The sequence below is a fragment of the Pseudochaenichthys georgianus genome, chromosome 12 (genome assembly GCF_902827115.2).
Source record: "Pseudochaenichthys georgianus chromosome 12, fPseGeo1.2, whole genome shotgun sequence".
Taxonomy (NCBI): domain Eukaryota; kingdom Metazoa; phylum Chordata; class Actinopteri; order Perciformes; family Channichthyidae; genus Pseudochaenichthys; species Pseudochaenichthys georgianus.
The window spans coordinates 20200313-20212691 of record NC_047514.1 but is presented as its reverse complement, the minus strand read 5'-3'; the positions used below and the strand labels follow the sequence as shown (position 1 = coordinate 20212691).

Sequence of the window (12379 nt, the reverse complement as noted above, 5' to 3'; positions counted from 1 at the left end):
ACAGAGGAGAGGATGTTTTTACTTAGGGAGCCCAGAATATCAACCGGAGAGGCTGGAGGTTGGGGTCCAAAAAATGCACCAGAATACAGGAAATCTATTTTTTTTCATGGTGGGGGGCCCCCACACCCCCCGTTAAAAGTGTCCCCCCGACATTCAGGATGCTTCCTACGCCCATGAAAATCTAATAATCTTTCAGCCATGGTGTGAAGGTAAAATTGTGGTCATGGAAAGTGGAGCTTTTCAAGTAGACCAGCTTCTTGGATAAACCACAAACATTTGTCTGAAAGCTTGACATTTGTACTTTACAAATTCAGATATTTGCATGGAAACCGTGGGAGAGGAAATCTGAGACATCATACTGTCTCAGATTTCCCCTCCCACGGTGTGGCTAGTGAGAGTTGAAAAAGCCCCAAATCAATCAAAACCATGTTCATCATCAACAGCACAACACCATTTACTTCAGATGAACTAGTCGCACGCTCAGTGGATAGAAATAAACAGTTGGGGTCTTTTTTTCTGGGTCAAATTAGCTCAAATGTACCGGCAGGCATCTGCCACAAACCCACAAGCTCACCTGCAGCAGTGTGCATTAGAGATGTACACAATGAATGTGAACCAGGAAGTCCAGTTTGAGTAAAAAGATATACAGTGGGGCAAAACAGTATTTAGTCAGCCACCAATTGTGCGAGTTCTCCCACTTAAAAAGATGAGAGAGGCCTGTAATTTTCATCCTAGGTACACTTCAACTATGAGAGACAGAATGGGGGGAAAGAATCCAGGAAATCACATTGTAGGATTTTTAATGAATTAATTGGTCAATTGTGCGGGACTATCACAGTAGACACCCGTCATTAAAGGGTTCAGAGAATGTGGTGGTCGATGCTTGTCCAGGTTGAGTTGAGATGTTAGTGTGTGTGTGTGTTATTAGGAGTTCGTTAGTGTGTTAGGTTCACAAAACTGTGGGTTTGTGTCTTATGGGGGGGGGGGGGGGTGTTACGGTTGCTGTTTGTTTGCTCATTAATCTGCCTGTGAGTGTTTTCAGCTGTGTGTGTGTTTATGTAAATGAGCTGTGTGGTTGCTCCAACATCATTGGTGATTGGACTGACGTCGTCCAATCGCAGCGCACAGCCGGCGCACACCTGCTGGGGAGGAGTACAAAGGCCGCGGACTATCACCACTCTGGAGGCTCTGTTGAGGAACAGACGCCTCTCGCTACTTGCTCTTAGAGAATTCTGTTAACTGTGGTAAAACTCGTGTGTAGTGTGTAGAGTAGCTTAGTTAGTGTTTAGAGTATAGCTTCTGATTTTGTGACTGTTGCCTTTAGTTTAGCTGTGTTGTGTATAGATTATTTGGTTAGTTGTACCACTGTTAAAGTGAGGTTTTGTTTCGTTCTTTATTTAGTATATTAGTATTTATTTTCCCTGTATGCCTTTAGACTCCTTTTGAGTCCTCCTTTTGTTTGCTTATAAACTTGTGTGTCCTTTTGGCCTTTTTGTTTGTACTGGCTCCATTTAAATCAATGAATAAGATGCATTTTTGCATGCAAAGCTACTGTCAGTTTAGATGAAGCCTCACCCTTGACATACTGTTCATTTTTCTTTAAAGTTTAGGTGTTTGCCTAGATATCTACAGCTGGTAAAACCATCATAAATGCAAACAAAATCCATAGTCATCGTCTAGAAAGTGCCAGATTAGGTAAGCATTAGAGATGTATTGTATCCTCTTATAGGGTACAAATGTGTCAATGCATTTGTCTTGTTATGTCTTGTTTCAGAAAATGATCTATACATTTTACTAGTAGTATCATAATGAGAAATACGTGTCTGTGAGGTGTGTTTGTTTGGTGTGGGGCTTATTGTGGTTTTTGATGACATCATGGCAGAAGTGAACCAGGAAGCTGAGAATGAATAAAGAGGAGGTGCTCAATCAGCCTCGCTCAGTCAGAAACACTCATCCAACACTCACTCACGCTTCAGTGAAATCTGTTACTTTTCATATTTAATCCTTTTTTAAGATTTATCATCAAGACAATGTCCGACTTCGATCTGTCCCAAGATTTAGAAGGGTAAGTTGTTTCTGCCGTACATTATTTTCTCTGAAAACGTTGTTCTCTTAATTTTTGAAATATCAATATTACAAATGAAAATTAGGACTTTAAAGATACTTAATGCGTTACGGAGTTTAGAGCAAGACATCTGTTTTTAAATCAAAAGCATGGAGTTCCTGCAAACAAACAATGTGAATGGCACCTTTCAAAAGGGAACAGCTCTGGTCTGGCTGACGATGTGTTTCACTTCTTACTTACAGCATGTTGTTGTTGTTAAAATTACCAAAACCATAGCAGTCAAATGCAATATACACACTATTGCAACAGTAATATCAAAACCGTAAACACATCATAGGAACATCTTCTGCTGAATGTTTACATTTACTGTTCATATTTGAAGTACATTTCTCTGTTAATACTTTTTTCTTAGTAAGGTTTGAATGAAGGACTTTTACTTATAATGGAGTATTTACAGTTAGCTATTATATTTTTTTAAGTAAATGACGTGAATACATCTTCCACCACGGGGAATAAGACTTTGTAAAAAGTACAAGTGTATTTCATTCAGTACCAAATGAAAATGCTCTCAATGTAAGCCTTTCTAACTGCGTATCGAATACATTTGATTTTAATATATCCTTTTCATTTATAAATAATCATGTTTTGTATTTCAGCCCTCTCGATTTAGAGGACAATGGATTTGAGGGCCGCTTCTTTAACATGAAGGTAAACCATTTTTTTATTAGGCCACGAAAAGCCATAATTCACTTATATTTGTATACTTTTACTTGTCTTGATATACATTATCTATGGACTGTCACATTTATTATCACTTTGTCTTTATGTGATATTAAAAGGTATATGTGATGAGAATGTTTGTATATGTACTTTATGAGTATAACAGTATCTACGTCTTTGATAACGGTTGGGGAATATTTTCCAAGGCCCATAACTTTGACCCAGTTTATCAGTTCAAAGTGTCCTGACTGAGCACACGCACCTCGTAACCTCGGCTGCTGTGCTCTCAGTGTTCTGTCTCCCTGTTCCTGCCTGCTGGCGTCAGCTGATAGAGGTGTTATGGTTCTATCTTGTTATGCAGCATGTTGATGAGGCTCTCGGAACTAGCTAAATACATGGGTCTCGGGTAGAGTTCTCGAGAATTGACGTGGCAACTCTACCGTGAAGTCAGAACCTCTGGCTCTTGGACTTGTGATGTGAATTCTCCGGCCGAAGCTCCAAATAAACCATCAGTGTTTGACATCAAAGCTCCTGCTACCGTGTCTCTTTCCTGAGTCGGTGACTCCCACTGCATTGCTGCTGCACAGAAGTTTCCCTTACAATAACAACTTAACTTAAATTATCATATTAATTAAACTGCAAGCATGTGAATCCTTAAACAGCTGTGACACAAATCACTAGAAGAATAAATACTGATTTTGGATACACATAATACTTGTTAGTAGGATCAATTAGTTGCTAGTATATGAAAATACATCATGCAAGAGCCTAAATATCTATCTGTGAAAATAGTGGGTTTATGTAAAATCGGGATGCCTATAAAATCCATGTGTGTGAAAACCCATGAATGAAAGCCTGCTTACGTTTGAGCAGCAAATTATGTAAATAAATCCAAATGTTAACTAACTTGTTTATGTGCAAGCACGACATTTGGCTCGGTTTGACTCAGAAAAGGGGAAGCACCTGCAGGAGCACATGCTGTCACGATCTCTATTGTCTCTGTCTGTGTGCAGGAAGTTCAAGATGAGATATTCAGTATTGAGGAGGGACTGGACCTGGTGGTTTCCAGAAACCCAAAGACCCTGCGGCATGATTCTATCCTGCTGCTGGCGGCGAACAGGATGAAGAGGGGTCTGAGCTTCTGTAGCCGGGGGCTCCGAGAGGAGGAGCTCTGCAGCGCCATCATGGACAGCCTGGTGACTGGTGGGGAACACCAGTATTTACACCATTAAACATGATCATTGGTCAAATAAGATCATCAGGCTCGGTTACCAAATATATAAAAAAAACTAATTTGTTATCCTTATAACCCTCAGGACATTACATATTTGTACTTATGTAGGGTTTTGAATGCAGGATTTTTACTTTGCATTTCCCAGTATGCAATTAGTAATTGTATTTACACAAATCATCTGAATACTTGAGCCTGTAAATGCATTAATCTGTCACTCACACTGGACTTCCTGGATCATATTGAACTGTGTGAATCCCTGAAGTCAAGGCTGGTGAACTGCTGTACAGCACACTGCTGCTGCAGGTGATGTGGTTTTGTGGTGGACACTTCTGCTGGTAAATGAGCTCATCTAGTTTCTAAGCAGTTGTAGAGCGCTGTGGTTTCTGCAAAAGGTTTGATTTGAAGGCTCTACTATCATGGCCACTATGCCCCCTCAATTTGGCCTTCATGCCCCTCCAAGACACCTTGTCCTTTTTTGCAGCTCCTTTTCTGAAAGCTGCCAACATCTCTCCACAGAAACAACCGTCGAGATCCAGAGCTCGTCCACAACAGTGACAAGAATATATCATCGGCTCAACAGTGTGACACAATGCACCCTGTGTGACATGGTACAAAAAGATGTTGTCTACTCATCAGATGATTTCAAACTGCAGGCCATCACTCTGCAAGGAGGTCAGGGTGAACGCAAAGGTACTGAATACTGCATTTACACTAGTGTCCAACTGTATACTGCTACTCCACTGCACCTTACAGCAGGGGTGTCAAACTCAAGGCCCGGGGGCCAAATCCGGCCCGTGACTTCATTTCATGTGGCCCACAAGAGCTTGCAAAGAATATAATATGTTTATTATAACTGGGTTACATGCTGATTTACAGAAGCGTGTTGCCCATAAACTACATACAACATTTTACTTTTTTCTCAGAATTTGACTTTTCTTCTTCAAAATATTAATTTTTCTTAGAATCTGACTTTTTTTTCAAAATGTCATTTCTTTTTTTCCCAGAATTTGGCTTTCCTTTTTATATCATTATGTGACATTCTCAATGAAGAGACTTATTAAGTTATTACCCTATCCGATAATAATCCAATGCATGGCAATAATGTAATATAATACATTATTTTATATATATTAAATATTTATATATGTATTTTTATAGTCTTGTATATAAAACTGACCCTTTGAGTGCAACCATGATGCTAATGTGGCCCGAGATTAAATTGAGGTCGACACCCCTGCCTTAGAGTTACATTTGACACTTATAGTTTTTTACATAAAGAGAAAAATAAATGCTTATATTATACGATGCAGTACTGAACATCGAATCTGCAAAGTTGTACACAAATAAGCTAAAAGTGGATACACATGAAGAAAACCACAATCTTAATGCACTTTTTTTAAATGTTGACTTTAAGACCTTAGTATTTCTGTCTTTGATGTAATTAATTACACAGTTGAGAGCACAACTAATGACTTTAAATGAACGTTACATTTGTATTCTTTTTTTTCTCCACATCAGTGAATTTTAAAATGTCAAAGTACATGACTCTCTCAGATGGCGACGGCCAGACGGTCGTCCTGTCCATCGGTAGAGACTTGCACATGTCCTGCTCTTTGGAAGATGGCAAAGCTACGTTGCTTTTGGAGGTAAGCAGATAAGATGTCGGGGTCAATGTGTCCTGGATACAATACTATCTGTAGTCTTCTGATGATGTCACAATTAGGACGTTCTCAATGTTGTTGTTTTGCTCATATTGTCATCTCTGAAAATTAGGGCTGTCAAACGATTAAAATTTTTAATCAGATTAATCACAGCTTAAAAATTAATTAATCATGATTAATCACCATTTGAACTATGTCCAAAATATGCAATTTATTTATGTATATTGTTGTGGGAATGGAAAGATAAATGAAAGAAGGCAGATATATGAATTTAACATACAGTATCTATGTTTACTATAACATTTTTCTGTGTGTCAAAATGAAAGACAACCCACACACCTATCAATCATCAAACCGTGGGGTCTTAATTCATTACGTGTTGATTTCTATCAACGGGGGAGTACTTCGTGTGACCGTTGTGATCAGCTGTTTTAGCGCAGTTCTCCAGTGATGGGGGGAGTCTCCCTCCGCAGCCGGTTGGCGTAGTTTTGGCACAGTTCCGTTGTACAGACCGACGTTAACAGCAGCCCTGTCTGTGCACACGGAGACCGACTCTGTCGTCCGGTGATCTAACCGCCTTCTGGAAAAGCTTCACAAGTACGTCGGTACGCAAATGCGCTTTGTGACACAAGTGACGGTACGCATTTCAGATTACGCACATAACCTGCGTACCAGTTATGTGCACCCCTGTACCAGAGCCATATTATTACTATTATATGGCTCTGCCCTGTACTACAGCAAGAGTATTCTGCGTCGGGACTTCCTGCAACAACACCACGCCGTTATCAAAGATGTTCTATTGAGAAGACGATCACTACGTGACAAAAGTTTTCAAAACCGTGGCTACTGAAATCAATCTTACTAACTGCTGTCTGTGCAATTTACTCCGCGAGTTGGCAGACTTTATTTTGCTTACTTTAACATCATTTTTCATGGTGGGGCTAAGCCATTTCTTGGTATGGGTGTAGCCTACCCCAGCCATACCCTGGCGCTGCCACTGGTGGCACGTATGGGGCGGGCCAGAGCTATTTAATAGAAGAGTTACGACACCGGAAGTCCAAAAACGGTTATCGTCACGTGGTTCATGTAGACGAGGGATCGTTCCCCGGAAGTTCATGGCGGGCAATGTGAATGCATTGATAACAGGAGATAGAACTACGATTTTTGGTAATTATTAGTGAATAAAGGTTTTGATTTGCAATATTTATACAACAAATCGATGTGTATGTATTTACATCAATATTTTTTCAAAAATAAAATCGAATTTGCTAATATTAAGTGATAATATTAGGATTAGTGTGAACAACTAGTTTACATGTTACTAACAGTGCCTTGGTTAAAGAGCCTGTTGCTGTTTATTTATAGCTTTGAATTCTTTCAAACCAATATTATCTTCTTAAACCTGTATGGTAGTCAGGAGCATCACTTTCTAATGTTTATTGATACATTTAGAGGGAGGGGATCTAAAGTAATGCTTTAAAATTCAGATTGGATTCATTTCTACCATTTTCTTAAATTCATGGTAGTTTCAGTAATCCCCTGGTAATTGAGGACACAAGTTATCTAAATGACTAATGTCGTCTTTATGGCTTTCAGAAAGGACAGGAGACCGACAGGATATGATGATGATGATGTTAAATGTGTTGCTTTAGGAACATCCATAGCAAATACATGGAATTCAATAAACATAGAAGAGCATATCATGCAGTTTGTCGGTGCCTTTTCCTCCGTGTTGTCCTGGTTTGCTGTGCTGCCTCCTAGTAGCCACCATGGTTTGCTGTGCTGCCTGGGGATGCTCAAATCGCTCAGAGAAAGGAGTACGAATGTACGGCTTCCCCGCTGACACAGAGCGGAGGAAAAAATGGCTGGCTCAAGTCAGCAGGAGCAATTTCACGACCAACAGCAACAAAATATGTGATTTATATACAAACACTGCATTTGCACTTTTTCACAAAACGAAAACCACACCATTGGGAAAGCTTAATGTTTTGTTTAATACAAAAAAACAGGGAAAGGCTTGAAAAACACTGAGAGTTGAGACTCAGGGTGCAGGATGAGGGTCTCAGTGCAGGTATTCAGGCTCCATTGAACCCCCCTCTGGTTCTTGTGCTGAGAGAGGGAGCAACGGACAGGAGAAAGGGTTATACACACACAGCACACCTATTGCCTTGGGGAGATAACGTGTTTACTTATATAAAACAGTAGTATTAAACGTACCTTGTGTTTTCACTCTCACTTAAGTCCCTCTCCCTTTGCCATCAATCCAAAATCAGCTGGGCAGCAACATTATACATAATCACAAGGACACAATATGGCTCTGCTAAAAACACTCACTCTTACACGCACCAAAGTTATATTTAACTCCCTCCACCCCCGCATACAATCCCGTTTAGAAGCCCCTCTTCTCTAATTCAACATGTTGGACCAAATGACATAGAGAGAACGGAATTTACAATTAAAAGGCTGTTCAACGTGTGTTGCTAACTTGCTTCGGTATGCTAGCTTAATCTGTTATCTGTAAACGTTCCCTAAATCTACTAATTTAGGGATAATCCACTGACATCCTTTAATACACATGTTCATTTGAATCAGATGTACTGATAATATCCGCAATATACATCTTTAAACTTCTTCTTACCGGGGAACGATTGAGAGGCTCCACGATCCGCCATTGCTGTAGAAAAGTGGTCCATTGGAGTGAACGGAGATGTCGTAACTCTTCTATTAAATGGCTCTGGGGCGGGCCATTCTGCACATGCGTTAAATATTTTAACGCAATTAATTAAAAAAATGAATTGCCGCCGTTAACGCGATAATTTTGACAGCACTACTGAAAATGTATCTTTCTTTTTTTTGTTTTAATCATAAATATCTCTCTTTTATTTTACTGTTACAATTGTGTTTCCATACATCCATGACAGAGGCATTTTCTCTTCTCCTTTCTTACGGCAGAGGTGCGATGAGGGGGAACTCAAAGATATCAGCGACAATGGAGACATGGACCGCTTTCTGTTCTTCAAGAGGACCGTGGGAGTCTCTCAGAACTCATTTGAGTCTGTGAAGTGTCGCGGCTGGTTGATCAGCACTTCCTGGGAGGAAGAAAGCAAGCCTCTGGAGATGTGTGAAGCGGACAGTGCCAACCGTCTCACCTGCTTCAAATTAAACTAGTGTTGCTGCCGTCCTTTTTTCTGTCCAGAATGATGTAGAACATTCCTATTGTTCTGCCTCGCCACTAGATGGAGCCTTCGTCTGTCATATTCCCTCCTCCTGCAGTGATGACTTCCATTTCATTAAAGATAGTTTGACTTTAAGATGTGTACTCACCGAGACAACGATTTGTAGAAACTTAATTTATCTCCTTTGAATAATTGTAACAGGATATACCTCCAAACTATTGTTTTATATTTGTTGTTGTTCATTTACTTCAATGTATCTCTCTATTATCTAGAACTGTGAATATATATTGTTTGTGTTTTGTTAAAAGAGATTTAAGAATGTAAAACCAGCTAAAAGCTTAGTAGCATTTCATTAACATTGTGTTGTTTATGTACTTCAGTGATCATTTTCTATTTACATAAAGGACATGAGCCACGTGCTGTCCTCATTTTGCTAATGATGCATTCAATATGATAAATAATCCAGTGTTTCCCCGTTCTTTCCCATTTGTTATGTTTTCACCAAACAAATAACATCTCTAAAGCCTGATCAGTTTGAATTGTTGAACTGACTAAATGTCAATGTAAACAAATCACAGATGCATTTCCCTTCTGAAAATATCTCACCTTTTTTTTAAGATAAAAAAAAAAAGTGTAAAAAAGTAAATCCACATGGGGAGCAGGAGAGTCTGTGTTGAACTCTGAGGTTTCTACAGTAGCCCAGAAGGGACAAATAAAACACTGGCTCTAGAGAAGGGATGTTCCTCGTGACTCATTTTTAAACCTAGACCAGATGAAGTGTCTATAAGTAAAAAAAAACACAGCGAAAATATTAAATTCTTCCGCCAAACTTCATCTTCATGGTTACATATGAGCCATGTTTTTGCATAAGAGCTATTTTAAATCTTTAAACATTTTCTACACGCTTCATGAACCCAGTGTGTCATGAACTGTTTGATGAAATGATAGAGGCACTTGCTTATACCATGCATGTGTATCCAAGGGTTACATTCCACCCATATGTAATAAAAGAATAAGTCTGATGAGTTCACATCAGAGCAGAGAGCTGCCACTGCTACAGCTAAGGAAGCAAATGTCAATAAATTACTTACATGTATACATTAAGTAGATAATAACACATTTAACCTAATATTTCCGGGGCTGACAAGCAAGGAAGAAATGTTTATTCAATAGTCTTGTCCAAAAATAACTTTAGAGGGCTTCTCACGGGGCTATACCTTACCGTATCACAGAGAATATTCAGTTCTGTTTAGTTGACCTCTTTTTAAATCGCCCAAGCTATTCATTTCCTCTTTTTTATTTCACAGCGGTACACAGCAGGGTTTGATCTTTGTGATCAATGATAATCTGATTTAGTGATATGCCGTACCACAAAGATGTCCTCTGTAGGTGTCACAGAACACACCATAAAAGACATCCATAACCTCCCATAATGTGAACTTCACGGTTCTGCTCAAATGAAATGTCAATCAGCTCTTATTCTTCACAAAAACAGACTTAAAGAAACTCAGCCAATCAGAGGCAGCGGGGAGGAAGTCGACTTCTTTTCATTGGTACTGCCTGCTCGGGTTTGCATGGCGACACCTTGGACTGTGTCTCGACTCGACTGCAGCACCAATGAGAGATGCTCAGCTCGTGGGTGCGCAAAGCTGATTATGGAATGATGTGCATCTAACTTTAAAAACGGTCACGAGCTGCAAGAAAAATGTATGAACTCATTATCTTGTATTCTTACTGCTGCCTTGACCAAAACACACGGAATATATCTTCCATATCACCTCTATCGACCGGTTTTAAGGTCAAATTCATTAATCTGGCACTGAGGCTTTTCTGATTTACCGACACGTGCGGCACGGAAATATTCACAACCCCCTTCTCCAGTATTAGTGATTGCCTACAATGTAAAAAAAAAAATCACGTGTCAGAGTGTGTGAGAGAAAAGTAAACATTCATTTAAGTGTAGGCCAGCATGCATGCATGACAAAAAACTTCAAACAAAAAGATTGCAACCCTCAATTTGCACACACACACTCACATGTGCAGGAGTGCACCAGCATGAAAGTATTGTGTGTGTGTGTGTGTGTGTGTGTGTGTGTGTGTGTGTGTGTGTGTGTGTGTGTGTGTGTGTGTGTGTGTGTGTGTGTGTGTGTGTGTGTGTCTCCCTCTGCCATACATTCCCAGCACATGGCAACAGAAGCTAAATATAGCCCCAGCAGCCCGGCCTCACAGCAGGATCATGCTTCCCCCCGCTAAAGTAGAATCCCTCCCTGCCGCTGCCCCTGCTTCCTACAAACATCTCGTGCACCTCTCCCTCCCCTCCCTTCTTCCCTTTCTCCCCCACCCCCCATTTTGACACTTTCCCTTCCTCTGTAGATTCTCATTCTGTTACCATGCACCTTTCCCCCCCTCAGTATTAGCTACAGCTCTTCTGCAACCTGTTAGTATTTTAAACTTTAGTTTCACACACACACACACACACACACACACACACACACACACACACACACACACACACACACACACACACACACACACACACACACACACACACACACACACACACACACACACACACACACACACACACACACACACACACACACACACACACACACACACACACACACACACACACACACACACACACACACACACACACACACACACACACACACACACACACACACACACACAGTTGGATCTGACTGATCCTAGCGTGATAGTGATGGACTGCTGGGAGCATGTGGCATAATCCCGTCTTGATGTGGCGCGGTGCCTGGTGAGGTATCACATTGCTCACAGGCTGCAATAGTCCCACTGTTCACATGTGCATGCTCGCACACATTACTGCTGCCCGGGAGGTGAGGGTGGGATGAAAGTGGTAATGGAAGGTCATCAGGGACATGGAGCTCTACAGTGGAGGAGTATTCATGGAGACTTTGCAAAGTGATAATGGTTGAAGATTTATAATGGCTTGGATACGGAAAAAAAGTTATTATTATTATTATTATTATTATTATTATTGGTATCTCATATGCATGGGGCATAAGAGAAGCTACAATGATTCCCTCCTCAATTGGACTCCATGTTGCACGTTGAACATCCTGAAACTCTTTACTGACTGATTATGAGGTGAGACTTATATAAATGGTGGAATCTAACTATGTTCATTCAACCAAAAAGTACTACACTTAAGTACATATTTGAAGTACTTGTACTTTCCTTGAATCGTTCTGTGTATGCTACTATATACTGCTGCTCCACTGCATCTCAGAGGGACATACTTTGAATTCACTGAATTAGGTATTGTCATGTTTTGGATCATTTATCAGTTTCACCAAAGAGATATTTCTATTTACCTATCAATGACGAAAAAGCCTATTTTTTCCAAGCACAACTTTGTTACTTGTAATCCCTCAGATTTATCTGGTGACTCTTTTTGAGGGGAGCGACCCCTAGCTTGGAGTAAACTATCTAACTGTATTATAAAGTACTTCAAAGTAGCTCCACCTCGAGAAGCAAC

General features: G+C 40.2%; 1 protein-coding gene and 1 long non-coding RNA gene across 2 annotated transcripts; one reads left to right on the top strand and one right to left on the bottom strand.

Moving 5' to 3' along the window:
* Positions 1–1686: 1686 nt before the first annotated feature.
* On the top strand, positions 1687–9556 carry il1b (interleukin 1, beta). Its single transcript, XM_034096226.1, has 6 exons — positions 1687–2065; positions 2722–2773; positions 3799–3988; positions 4536–4709; positions 5538–5665; positions 8633–9556. Exons 1-6 carry the CDS (start codon positions 2031–2033, stop codon positions 8846–8848), a joined length of 795 nt encoding a protein of 264 aa, XP_033952117.1. The 5' UTR covers positions 1687–2030; the 3' UTR covers positions 8849–9556.
* Positions 7656–8010, bottom strand: LOC139434859 (uncharacterized). Its single transcript, XR_011644162.1, has 2 exons — positions 7898–8010; positions 7656–7789 (listed from the first exon to the last, which is right to left on the bottom strand). It is a non-coding gene; the product is annotated as an uncharacterized lncRNA (long non-coding RNA).
* Positions 9557–12379: the final 2823 nt, after the last annotated feature.

Bases quoted from the DNA above. Each gene is read 5' to 3' on its own strand.
- il1b (XM_034096226.1), top strand. From the start codon at position 2,031: ATGTCCGACTTCGATCTGTCCCAAGATTTAGAAGG. The intron at 3,989-4,535 runs GTGGGGAACACC...ATCTCTCCACAG, and splicing joins CATGGACAGCCTGGTGACTG to AAACAACCGTCGAGATCCAG. The intron at 4,710-5,537 runs GTACTGAATACT...TCTCCACATCAG, and splicing joins AGGTCAGGGTGAACGCAAAG to TGAATTTTAAAATGTCAAAG.